Here is a 12,680-nt window from a genome sequence, read left to right as displayed (position 1 = left end):
GGAAAAGTCAATAGAAATATGGTCACCGCTGGGTCTAGTAAAAACCTCCAGCAAATAATGAAGCCATTGCGCATCCCAGAGTGTAAATAGAAAGAAAAATGATGAGGCCCCATGGAGGAGATGGTATAGCAGCACACAGTCTCTGTGGCTTTCCATTACTTTTAATGGGTCAAAAACGCTGAAAAAACGCTGAAAGAAGTGACATGCTCTATTGTGCAAAAAATCATGCGAAGCACAAAATACTGAGGACAAAAAACCAAGCTGTGTGCATTAGATTTCTGAAATCCCATAGACTTTGCTGGTACTGTAAAACACAGCTGAAAATTTGCATAAAAAATGCCTAAAAAAATCCTCAAAAAACGCCTAGTGTGAACATAGCCTAAGGCCGGTTTCACACGTCTGTAAATTTCTGGTACCAGAAAAAACGGTACCGGAGATATCCGTGTCCCGTGTGTCCCGTGTGTATTACACGTGTGGCAACCGTTTGCCGCCTGTGTGCTGCATCAGGATCACACGTACCGGCGCCTGGGAATCAGTGTACAGTTAGCGCTATTCCCAAACGCCGGGTGCTGAACGCTGCCCTCATTATGGTTCCCTGTCGGCGCTGCGATCAGCACTTTCAGGGACAATGATGAGGGTAGTAGTAGTCTGCTCCCGCAGTGTCTCTGTGTAAAAATAAGAATAAAATAAAAAATTCCTTATACTCACCTGTCCGGAGATGTCCCCCGCTGTAATCCTCTGACCGCTGGACACTGCGGGAGCTGACTACTACTACCCTCATCATTGTCCCTGCTGGTGCTGATCGCAGTGCCGACAGAGAAGCATGATGAGGGCGTTGTTCACACTGACGTGTGAAAGAGCCCTAGAGCTGTATGCCCACTTGCTGTGTATTCTCGCTGCTTCAAAAACGCAGCATCTTACCCTTAGGCTACTTTTCCACAATGAGCTTTTGGTGAGTTTTTGATGTTGCTGATTTTCTGCACCTATTAGGTAAATTAGGATACTTATGTCTTTCATCCAAGAGAATCGGGCCAATTATGCAAAAGTCACTCTGATGCAAGGCTGATCAGAGTGTAATCATAGTGTGATCCGATTCTCTCGGATGAGGAGAAGATGGAGAAATAATCCATCTCCATCTTCTCCATTGTGTCAGTGCATGGAAATCAGTCTGCACTCAAATGTTATCCGAATGCAGTCTGATGATTTCCCCGTGCTCATTGTCTTGCATGGCCAAGTGAAATCCGAATATTGGATCTAACTTGGACATGGTGCAAAAAAAATCTGATGTGCACCAATAGAATAACATTGGTCTGCCTGTGATCCAATTTTTTGTTGGATCGCACGGGGACGGAAAATACGGTGGTGTGAGCGAGCCCTAAAGATACTTATTTTTTGTGCATTATCATGCATGAAAATGATCTTGCTGCGGAATGCACGGTTCTTCTACTTGAACCATGGAAGGAAGTGCTGTTTGAGAAACTCAACATACATTATGGAGTTCATCTTTACCCCTTCAGGGATCCTAAAAGGGCCGACAATCTCTCTCCCCATGATTCCAGCCCAAAACATTACTCCACCTCCTCCTTGTTAGCGCTGTAGCCGTGTTTGCATGGGGTGTCCATCAACCAGCCATCCTCCACTCCATCCATCTGGACCATCGAGATCATTTCATGCATGATAATGCCCCGTCTCATGCTGCACATAACACATCTGCATCTCTGGCTGCTATGGGCATAAAAGGGGACAAACTTATGGTGTGGCACCCATGCTCCCCTGACCTCAACCCCATTGAGAACCTCTGGAGCATCATCAAAAGGAGTGTCTACGATGGCGGGAGGCAGTTCACATCTAAGCAACAGCTCTGGGAGGGTATTCTGTCCTCATGCAAAACAATTAAAGCAGAAACCATCCAAAACCTGACAAATTCAATGGACGAGAGAGTTCAGAAGCTCCTTTCGAACAAGGGGTCCTATGTGCAAATGTAACATCACCTAGAATAAAGTTTTGAGTTGAAAACTGTTTGATTTCAGTTTGTAATAACCTGCTAATGCTTATAATTTCAAAAATGACCATTTTTTTGTTCTTTATTAAAATGAAAAGGTTGAAAACTCTGCTGTGCATAATAATTTGGAACATGCATTTTGAGTGCAGTTTGAGTTTTTTATTTTTTTAAAAATATACTGTTATCATAGGCAGTTTGTACAAAAACCTTTCAATTGTACTCTAATAGTTATTTGACTGGAAAATTACAATGACTGCAATTCATATAGGTAATTTTGGAAAATCTGAGAAAATATTATTTGCATAATAATTTGGAACACAGTGTATATGCACAAATAACCACACATGGAAAGAGAACTTGGACTGGCCCACCGGGGGACCGGAGGATCCTTCGGTGGGCCCAGGCACTGTCATCTGCTGGCACAATGAACATACAGTACAGATCTCATCAAGCTCATCAAGAGAATGCCAAGAGTGTGCAAAGCAGTCATCAAAGCAAAAGGTAGCTACTTTGAAAAACCTAGAATATAAGACATATTTTCAGTTGTTTCACACTTTTTTGTTAAGTATATAATTCCACATGTGTTAATTCATAGTTTTGATGCCTTCAGTGTGAATGTACAATTTTCATAGTCATGAAAATACAGAAAAATCTTTAAATGAGAAGATGTGTCCAAACTTTTGGTCTGTACTGTACGTCACATGTGCCAGCGATGCGCGTACTGACTGCTCTCCCATGTTGTCTAACTGGGAAGAGCGGTGAAGTAAGAAGCTATCAGATGCAACAGCGCTCTGTTACTTACAGCTAGTGCGCTACTCCACTACTCCACTTACAGTATGTCACTACTCCTCCCAGCTCCTTCCAGAGTTACACAACCCGGGCAGGAGAGCAGAGCACAGCGTGCGCGTCACTGAACACTGAAGCCACGCTCCCCTGCTGCAGACTGCAGCGCACTAGCTGTAAGTAACAGAGCGCTGTTGCGTCCTGCTAGCTTCTTATGTCACCACTCTTCCCTGCATTGAACAAGCAGGGAGAGCTGTGCAGCTCGTGATCAGGCTAACACTGATTGGCCGCAGCGCAGCCAATCAGTGTTAGCTTTGTTGGTGTGTCCTCCCCGGCTGTACAGCACAGCCTGTGAGTCACAAAGTGCCCGCTCCCCTCCCCTACAGTTTCAGCAGCAGAGGGACATAGACGACTCCCTGATACAGCTGCAATGATTGAAGGAGACCCCCTGCCAGCCTAATAGTGAGGAAGTACAATGGGGGGCCTTTAGTCAGGAGTGATAGAGGGGGAGGGGGCTACGTTTCTTATAGATGAATGAGGGCCATATTCCCTCATCCCTCTTATTACCCCTGACTGCACCCCCACCCTGCATCACCCCTAACTGCACCCCCTCACCCTATATCACCCCTGACTGATTCCCATCCCCTTACATCACCCCTGATTGAGCCCCCTCTCCCTGTATAACCCCTGACTGAGCCCTCTCTCCCTGTATCACCCCCTGACTGAGCCCCCTCTCCCTGTATCACACCTGACTGAGCCCCCTCTCCCTGTATCACACCTGACTGAGCCCCCTCTCCCTGTATCACCCCTGACTGAGCCCCCTCACTAAGCCTCCTCTCCCTGTATCACCCCTGACTGAGCCCGCTCTCCCTGTATAACCCCTGACTGCACTCCCTCTCCCGGTGTCACCCCTGACTGATCCCCATCCCCCTGTATCAACCCTGACTGCCTGAACATCTTCTCCCTGTATCACCCCTGACTTAGCCCCCTCTCCCTGTATCACCCCTGACTGAGTCCCCTCTCCCTGTATCACCCCTCACTGCGCCCCCTCTGCCTGTATCACCCCTGCCTGATTAAAAGTTTTTTTTCCCCACTGCTAACAAAATGAGGCCCTTCATAAAAAGTTATGGCCTTAAATGTGGCAGAGAGACTTCCGCAAAAAGTGTATGGGTGATGTGAGGGAAAGCTCTTTCAAGATCACTCCAATATCATACGTAAGTGATTTAGGGTCCCCACCACTATTAGAGGGTACAGTCACAATGTATTTGCTGCTTAATTTCTACAATGGAAATCCCACAGCAAATTAACAGCAGTAATATCCACACAGATATTGTGCCGATATTGCTTTGTTTACTACTGATGCACCTTTTCCACTGACTTGATCCTTTTGTACTGTAAAGGATGAAGTCGATGGTGAATATCCGCAGCATATATTGACAAATCCGCAGCATCAGTCAAATCACGCTGTGGATTTTATCAGCGTATGGATGAGATGTCACAAAATCCCATCCATTATGCTGGTGCTATAAAACATTGGTTTTGTGGTTAATACACATCAGGGGACATTTATCATTAAGTCTGCACCAAAATCTGAGCACCAGCTCTTTCTCTACCAATAAGAAGTATATTATCTTATATATCACACAATTGATGGTCTTGTATTTATTTCTATGTACCGTATTTTTTGGACTATAAGACGCACCAGACCATAAGACACACCTAGGTTTTAGAGGAGGAAAAAAAAAATTAAGCAAAAAATGTGTTCATGATGCACTTTTAAGGGGGAGGGGGTCTTCTGCTGACACTGGTATAGGGGTAATATCCCCCAATTCTGACAATATCCCCTATCCTGGTATATATGCCCCCCCTTCCTTTTATACGTGGTTCCCATCCCCATCCTAGTATGCCTGGCATCCCTCCATCCTGGTATGCATGGAACCCCTCCATCCTGGTATGCATGGCACCCCTCATCCCTATCCTGGTATGCATGGCACCCCTCATCCCTGTCCTGGTATGTATGGCACCCCTCATCCCTGTCCTGGTATGCATGGCACCCCTCATCCCTGTCCTGGCATGCAGGGCACCCCTAATCCCTATCCTGGTATGCATGGCACCCTTAATCCCTCTCCTGGTATGCATGGCACCCCTAATCCCTATCCTGGTATGCATGGCACCCCTAATCCCTATCCTGGTATGCATGGCACCCCTAACCCTTATCCTGGTATGCATGGCACAGCAATCCCCATCCTGGTATGCATGGCACAGCAATCCTCATCCTGGTATGCATGGCACCCCTCATCCCTATCCTGATATGCATGGCACCCCTCATCCCTGCCCTGGTATGCATGGCCCCCTCATACCTGTCCTGGTATGCATGTCACCCCTCATCCCCGTCCTGGTATTCATGGCACCCCTAATCCCCATCCTGGTATGCATGGCACCCGTAATCCCTATCCTGGTATGCATGGCACCCCTCATCCTTATCCTGGTATGTATGGCCCCCTCATCTTTATCCTGTTATGTATGCCCCCCTCAGAGTTATCCTGGTATGTATGGCCCCCTCATCTTTATCTTGTTATGTATGGTCCCCTCATCTTTATCCTATTATGTATGGCCCCCTCAGTGTTACCCTGGTATGTATGGTCCCCTCATCCTTACCCTGGTATATATGGCCCCCTAATCCTTAACCTGGTATGTATGGCCCCCTCATCCTTATCCTAGTATGCATGGTCCCCCTAATCCCCATCAGGCTGCACATAAAAAAAAAATAAACACTCCTACTCACCTTTCTTCTCTCTCCTCCAGCACTGCGTCTGGTCTGCCCGCACTGATCTCTCCATGTGAGCCGCGCATGACGTCACTGCCATGCGCTGCTCACATGGAGAGATCAGCTGCTGGAAGTCACTGCTCCCCACGCCGGGACTGTGTGCGCGGGGAGCAGTGACTTCACTCTCCTTCATAGCCGGCACACAGTGTAGCCGCTCTGCGCTCCCGCTGCTGCCGGGCTATCGCGTGTGCCCGCTTATTAAAGGGCATGAATATTCACAGAATTTATGAAAAGTAAGAATCTGGCACTCCAAATTTCAGTGAAAAGATTTCAAAAACAATTTTTTATTATCATGATTCATTAAGTTTACGTTTCGGCCTCATTCGGCCTTCATCAGAACCAGGATCTGCCCAGTGGAAACAAGGGGAGTCAACCAGTGGCAGGGTTATATGGAGGAGGAAAAAATATCGATGCTCAGCAGTTACTGCTTAAAGCGCTTGGGGAAAAGCACTACCGTGCTCTGTGTGCTGCTATTAAGGAGCATGAATATTCACTGCTCCCCATGCCCCATGGGCATGGGGAGCAGTGAATATTCATTTTCTTTAGCAGCGGGGACAGTGTAGGCTGCAGCGGGCGGCAGCTGCGTCCTGTGCCTCACTCCTCCACCGCTACCGCTCCCCCCACACCCCACATATATATACACCGCCCCCCCCAACATTTGGATTATAAGACGCACCCCCCATTTTCCTCCAAAATTTTGGAGGAAAAAAGTGCGTCTTATAGTCCGGTAGCTATATAGTGGGCCCCAAGAATGATTTTTATGGGGGGCCCAATGTACTCCAGTCCGACGCTGTGGACAGCTCACGGCCAATTCTACTGCACATGGGCTATTTTTAACAAAGATCCAAGATTCACAAGGAGAAAAAATGGCAGCATGCTCTTGTCTGGTCCCATTTATTGCCCACACTAGTGCATGTAAATAATAGGCAGCTCTCGCATCCATCCGCACACAGACCTGTACATGGAGCCAGTCATATTCACCATTTGTAGACGCAACTGGTCCCCAAGTGCAGCGCTCATCTGAATCTAACCTGAAAGTTCTGGGAACATTTTTCTAGCGTTGTTTCCTTACTGATATAATGTGGTTATAGGTCTAGGTTCCTATTATTCTAATGTTATTTTTTCTATGTACAAAGTTCTTTCAAATTAATAATTTTCTTATCTTTTCCTTCACAGTGATTTTGGCTCCTACCACAACCATGATCATGACAACATCATTTGCTGACACGCCAGCATCGTGCACCTGTCCTGTGTGTCACCAGAATGTAGTGACACGTATAGAGTATAACATAGGGCTCCTTGTCTGGCTTGTATTTGGCATCCTGTGTCTGCTTGGGTAAGCATTGCCATAAACAGACTATAAAATTAATCCTGCATAAGAATGTGAAAAAGGTTCATTTAGGCTCCATTCCCACAATGAGCATTTGGTGAGTCAAAGACGCAGCGTCTTACAGTTCCAGCAAGGTGGATGGGACTTATAGAGATCTCATGCCCACTGTGATTTTTTTTTTAACTCAGCATAAACTGACCTGCGGTGCATGTTTCAAATATGCAACATGTCAACTTCTCTCTCACATTGAGTTTTATGTGCAGATTTTTCCCATAGACTTGCATTAGGTGCGAAAAATCCACAGGTAAAAAAAACGCACATGCCGTTTTTGTGGAGGAAACACATCAGAAACACATGTAATCCGCACTTAAGTATATCAATAAAGTTTTCTCAAAGCCAAATACCAAGAAGTATCAAAAACAAAACAGCTTTTTTTAAAAGATGACATACCAACAAGAGACAAAAAATGCCGTGCCAAAAACGCAATAAAAATACATGTAAAAAAAGCACTCAAAAACACAATGAAAAAAACACAAGTAACCTAATCTACTTAATAGGTGCAGAAATGGTACAGAAAATCTGCAACATCAAAAACTCACCAAAAGCTCATTGTGGGAACGTAGTCTTAGACACTGTTTTTTTGCACCAGTGAAAATTCACAGCTTCAAAAAAGTCAGCAAAAACTCATTGTGAAAACTTAACTCTAAGATTTTTTTTGTTCAAGAAAGGGAAGTCTTTTTTGTATGCATTTTTAAGACCAAATCAGGACTAACTCGAAATTAAGAAAAGATTTTAATACACACTTTTTTCTAATTTGGATTCACTAGACTGGGAGAGAAAAATGCACCAACTTTGTACCGCATTTCTACAATCGACCCATAAATACAATCCTCAGAAAATTACCCATTGTTTAATTTCTGTTTTTGTGTTAAACATATTTCTTTTTTGCCATTTTTACCCATATCATAATCTTTAATAAGATAAAAATGAGAACTCTTGTAATTTTCACTCTGGCCACTGGGGCTCTTTTAGACTCCTTTTGTTACAGGAAATGCACTTGTACATTATCAGCAATGACTCTGACCCTCTCTTCTGTATTGAAGCATCTAATGAGCGTGTGCAAAGGTCATTATAAAGGGAGGGGGAGCAGGGTCAGCTTGGATCCTGAGTAATCAGCTGTGTACAGAGGTGACCTGCCATTGTTATCTTGCCTTTGATGATAAGGAAACTCCTGGAAATTCTTCCTGAAAGGACAGGAAGTATGAGTCATAAATAAGCCAAATAGTCAGCGTGAAAACTGGCGGATTACAAATTTCATTTTTTAATAAAGATCATGAAATGAAAATAAAAACACTGCCAAAAATGTGTAAAAAAAAAATTACAAGAAGCACAAAAACCTAATTTAAGCAATTGGTCAATTTATCTCTAATTGTGGATTGAAAAAGAGAGGAGAATATAAAGATACAGTATCACAAGTATTTTTGGATTCAATTCTAACCCGTGGATTTTAATTTCTAAATCCGCACTATATGAACACAAATGAGTTCGTTTATGAGGATCAGGCAGTAGATCAGTATTCCCCTACTGCGGTCCTCAAGAGCCACCAACAGGTCATGTCTTCAGGATTTCCTTAATATTGCACAGGTGATGGAATTCTTGCATGCCCAAGTGATGCAATTATCACCTGGGAAATACTTAAGAAATCCTAAAACATGATCTGTAGGTGGCTCCTGGGTCAGAATATAGAATGTCTAACATGGCCCATAAACTACTATATGCTATATCTATATAACACTTGTGTTCTTTGGGAGTAGAAGGTCTTCTGGGCATCTTCAGGTTCCAGCTCAGGTCTCTAGAAGACTAGACACACTTATATATTGCAATATTGCCATAGGAAATTATAGTTTAATATGTCTAGTCAACAATAAGTAACATGTTCAAGAACATCATAGAGGTGAATCCCAAACATTACTGGGACTGCTTATTTTCTATGAAATCTGGATTTTTGTATTAACTTATTGTGTTTTCTTCGTAGTTGCTGGTTAGGATGCTGCCTGATTCCTTTCTGCATGGACAGCTGTAAGGATGTCGACCATTTTTGCCCCAACTGCAATCATCACATATCGAAATACAAAAGGCTTTGAATAAAATTCCTTAAAGGGGTTGACTGGGACTTTTACAATGTTGGCCTATCCTTAGGAAAGGTCATCAATATCTGATCATTGGGTTGAGACATACGGCATCACTGCCAATTAGCTGTGTCGGTGATGACCATATGTGCTCAGTTGCGGAGCTGCTCAGCACAACTCTGTCAATAGTATAGTGCAGCCACTATATCGTTTAGTTGTGCTGAGCAGCTCCGCAATGGACTACTTCCAGCACTGAGAACAGCTTATCAGCAGGAGTGTGGGGTGTCACACTGCCAACGATCATAATGATCATCAATGTATAAAAGTCCCAGACCACCCTTTTAACTGTGCAGAAAAGAAAGGATATTTTCTCTTTCTTGTAAAATCTAAAGCTATTACACCAATAGTTTTCTTCAGTATGATCTCCAAGTATGAGCTCCTGAGAATGTGATCTGGTTTACTAATCATATGCATTGTGGATTTTATATGGCATGGTAAATTGCACTGGTTTTCCCTGTTTATATTTCTTTATATTTTCATTTGCAAAGTTTACCCAAATTTTATAAAGAATTTATTTCCAACTATCTTGTCTGGTTTCTTATTTTGTCTCTGCTAAATTATTTGAGAATATAATTTTAAATATAATTTTACACTGTAAAATAATGTGCAATTAGTAAAATATGTCCTATTTACAGATGAGTAGGTAGAGCTAAGAGTAGGGCTCTGTTTGGAATCTTCTTTGCACAAGTTCCACGGATTGGCACTCATAGCATGTTATGGGCAGATACTTAACCTTCATGTGCTTCTGTTGTTTTATGGATGCACACATTCGTTTTATCAATTAATCAAAACTTGTTTCATATGGCAAAAAAGCCCGATGTAGCATATGCCAAATTAAGAGGGGCACTGCTCTTGATAACCTCTGCGTCACGTAATGTCAGACTCTTAGAAATTCTTGGCTGGTATTGTGTGATTATTATTATTTTTCTTTCACTCTCTATTCTCTCTCTCCAATGATCAGGGTGGGGGAAGAACTATGTATATGAATATATAACAAGAAATTAGAGAAAATTGGCTTCTCCTCTGTCATAACTAATGTTTAGCGAATTTGTTCGGCATTTCAAATTCGGGTACGAGTTCGGGGTTCCGGCTTGTTCGTGCCAAAAAATCAGCTAAGCCCATGAACATCCCTGATTTGCTGAACAATGCTGAAAATGCCAAACATATTCACTCAACTCTAGTCTTAACCCCTTAATGACGAATATACCTTTTAAAGGGCGTTAATGCTCAAATCTGCTTTTTCGCAGCGCTGAGGATTAAGTGAATATTGCCCCGCAGCGAATGAAAATCCCTAAGGTGGCACCCTGTGACAATGGCCCCTACCAGTTTTGGAACCAATCAGGGCCAATTAACCCTGTAAATTAATCAATTGTGACAGCGGCATCTACAGTGGGAAAAAAAAGTATTTGATACAGTGCTGATTTTGCAAGTTTTCCCACCTACAAAGAATGGAGAGATCTGTAATTTCTATCGTAGGTACTCTTCACCTGTGAGAGACAGAATCTAAAAATAAAAAACAGAAAATCACATTGTATGATTTTTAAATAATTAAATTGCATTTTATTGCATGAAATAAGTATTTGATGCCATAGAAAAACCGAACTTAATATTTGGTACAGAAACCTTTGTTTGTAATTACAGAGGTTAGACGTTTCCTATAGTTCTTTACCAAGTTTACACACACTTCAGCTGGGATTTTGGCCCACTCCTCCATACAGATCTTCTCCAAATCTTTCAGGTGTTGGGGCAACATTGAGTTTCAGCTACTACCAAAGATTTTCTATTGGGTTCAGGTCTGGAGACTGGCTAGGCCACTCCAGGACCTTGAAATGCTTCTTACAGAGCCACTCCTTAGTTGCTCTGGCTGTGTGTTTCAGGTCATTGTCATGCTGGAAGACCCAGCAATGACCCGTTTTCAATGCTCTTACTGACGGAAGGAGGTTGTTGGCCAAAATCTTGCGATACATGACCCCATCCATCCTCTCTTCAATAAGGTGCAGTCGTCCTGTCCCCTTTGCAGAAAAGCACCCTCAAAGTATGATGTTTCTCCCACCATGCTTCACGGTTGGGGCGGTGTTCTTGAGGTTGTACTCATTCTTCTTCTTCCAAACATGGCAAGTGGAGTTGATACCAAAAAGTTCTATTTTGGTTTTATCTGACCACATGACCTTCTCCCATGCCTCCTCTGGATCATCCAGATAGTCATTAGTGAACTTCAAATGGGCCTGAACATGTGCTGACGTGAGCATGGGGACCTTGCGTGCCCTGCAGGATTTTAATCCATGACAGCGTATTGTGTTACTAACGATAATGTTTGAGACTGTGGTCCCAGCTCTCTTCAGGTCATTGACCAGGTCCTCCTATGTAGTTCTTGGCTGCTTCATGACCTTTCTTAGAATCATCCTTACCCCACGAAACAAGATCCTGCATGGAGCCCCAGACCGAGGAAGATTGACAGTTATCTTGTGTTTCTTCCATTTTCTAACAATTGTGCCAACAGTTGTTGCCTTCTCACCAAGCTGCTTGCCTATTGTCCTGTAGCGCATCCCAGCCTTGTGCAGGTCTACAATTTTGTACCTGGTGTCCTTAGACAGCTCTTTGGTCTTGGCCATGGTGGAGAGCTTGGAATGTGATTGATTGAGTGTGTGGACAGGTGTTTTTTTATACAGGTAATGAGTTCAAACAGGTGCAATTAATACAGGTAATGAGTGCAGAGTAGAAGGGCTTCTTAAAGAAAAATTAACAGGTCTGTGAGAACCAGAATTCTTGCTGGTTGGTAGATGATCAAATACATATTTCATGCAATAAGATGCAATTTAATTATTTAAAAATCATACAATGTGATTTTCTGTTTTAATTTTTACATTCTGTCTCACAGTTGAAGGTAGCCTACGATAATTACTGACCTCTCCACTCTTTGTAGGTGGGAACAATTGCAAAATCGGCAGTTTATCTAATACTTATTTTCCCGACTGTAAGTGGTTAAAAGGTTGTAACATTACTCCCTTTGATACCATAGCCCCCCTGCGATTGTAATTGCGTGTTTCGATGGTTGTCATGGTGTCATATCTCAGGGTATGGTGGCCTGTTAAATCCTGCTATAAGCAGAGTCTAACAGGTTGAATCAGCGAGACTTTCGGGTCTCAGGCACCACAGTACACCAGAACTGCAATGCATGAGATCAGTGATCAAAGTAAAGAATATACATGACCCAAAGTAGGACTACGTGTAAAAGTAAAAAAAATTGAAATAAAATGTGTAAAAAAAAAAAAAACACACAAATCGTACACGCATTACAAAAAGTAATTTTGCCACTAAAAATGCAGCTTTTGGGTTAAAACAAAAGCAAAAAATCTTATTAAATAATTGGCATCACCATATCCAGAGCGGCCAGATCTATAAAACTGTCGCATTATTTATTCCGCACACCGTAAAAAAAATTAAAAAAACACGCTAAGTATGTAGCTTTTTCATCATACTGACACACAAAAAAATAAATAAAAAACTATCAAAAAGTCATATGTAAAAAAAAAATGTATAAATGAAAAC

At 42.8% G+C, this 12,680-nt stretch overlaps 1 protein-coding gene across 2 annotated transcripts in view; it reads left to right on the top strand.

The window, feature by feature from the left end:
* LOC141162070 (lipopolysaccharide-induced tumor necrosis factor-alpha factor homolog) overlaps nucleotides 1-9,655 on the top strand; it is a 71,612-nt gene extending 61,957 nt beyond the window's left edge. For both annotated transcript variants that reach the window (XM_073647758.1, XM_073647757.1), the window contains 2 exons: nucleotides 6,789-6,948; nucleotides 8,978-9,655. In XM_073647758.1, the coding sequence (XP_073503859.1) occupies nucleotides 6,789-6,948; nucleotides 8,978-9,086 (269 nt within the window). In that variant the 3' untranslated portion in view covers nucleotides 9,087-9,655. The remainder of the gene's footprint in view (nucleotides 1-6,788; nucleotides 6,949-8,977) is intronic.
* The last annotated feature ends 3,025 nt before the right edge of the window (nucleotides 9,656-12,680 follow it).

Source organism: Phyllobates terribilis, unplaced genomic scaffold, assembly GCF_046119375.1.
Source record: "Phyllobates terribilis strain yellow unplaced genomic scaffold, ASM4611937v1 Scaffold_9__5_contigs__length_417890890, whole genome shotgun sequence".
In the NCBI taxonomy this organism is placed as follows: Eukaryota; Metazoa; Chordata; class Amphibia; order Anura; family Dendrobatidae; genus Phyllobates; species Phyllobates terribilis.
Note: the sequence above shows the minus strand (reverse complement) of the source record. Positions and strands in the feature narration are given on the sequence as shown.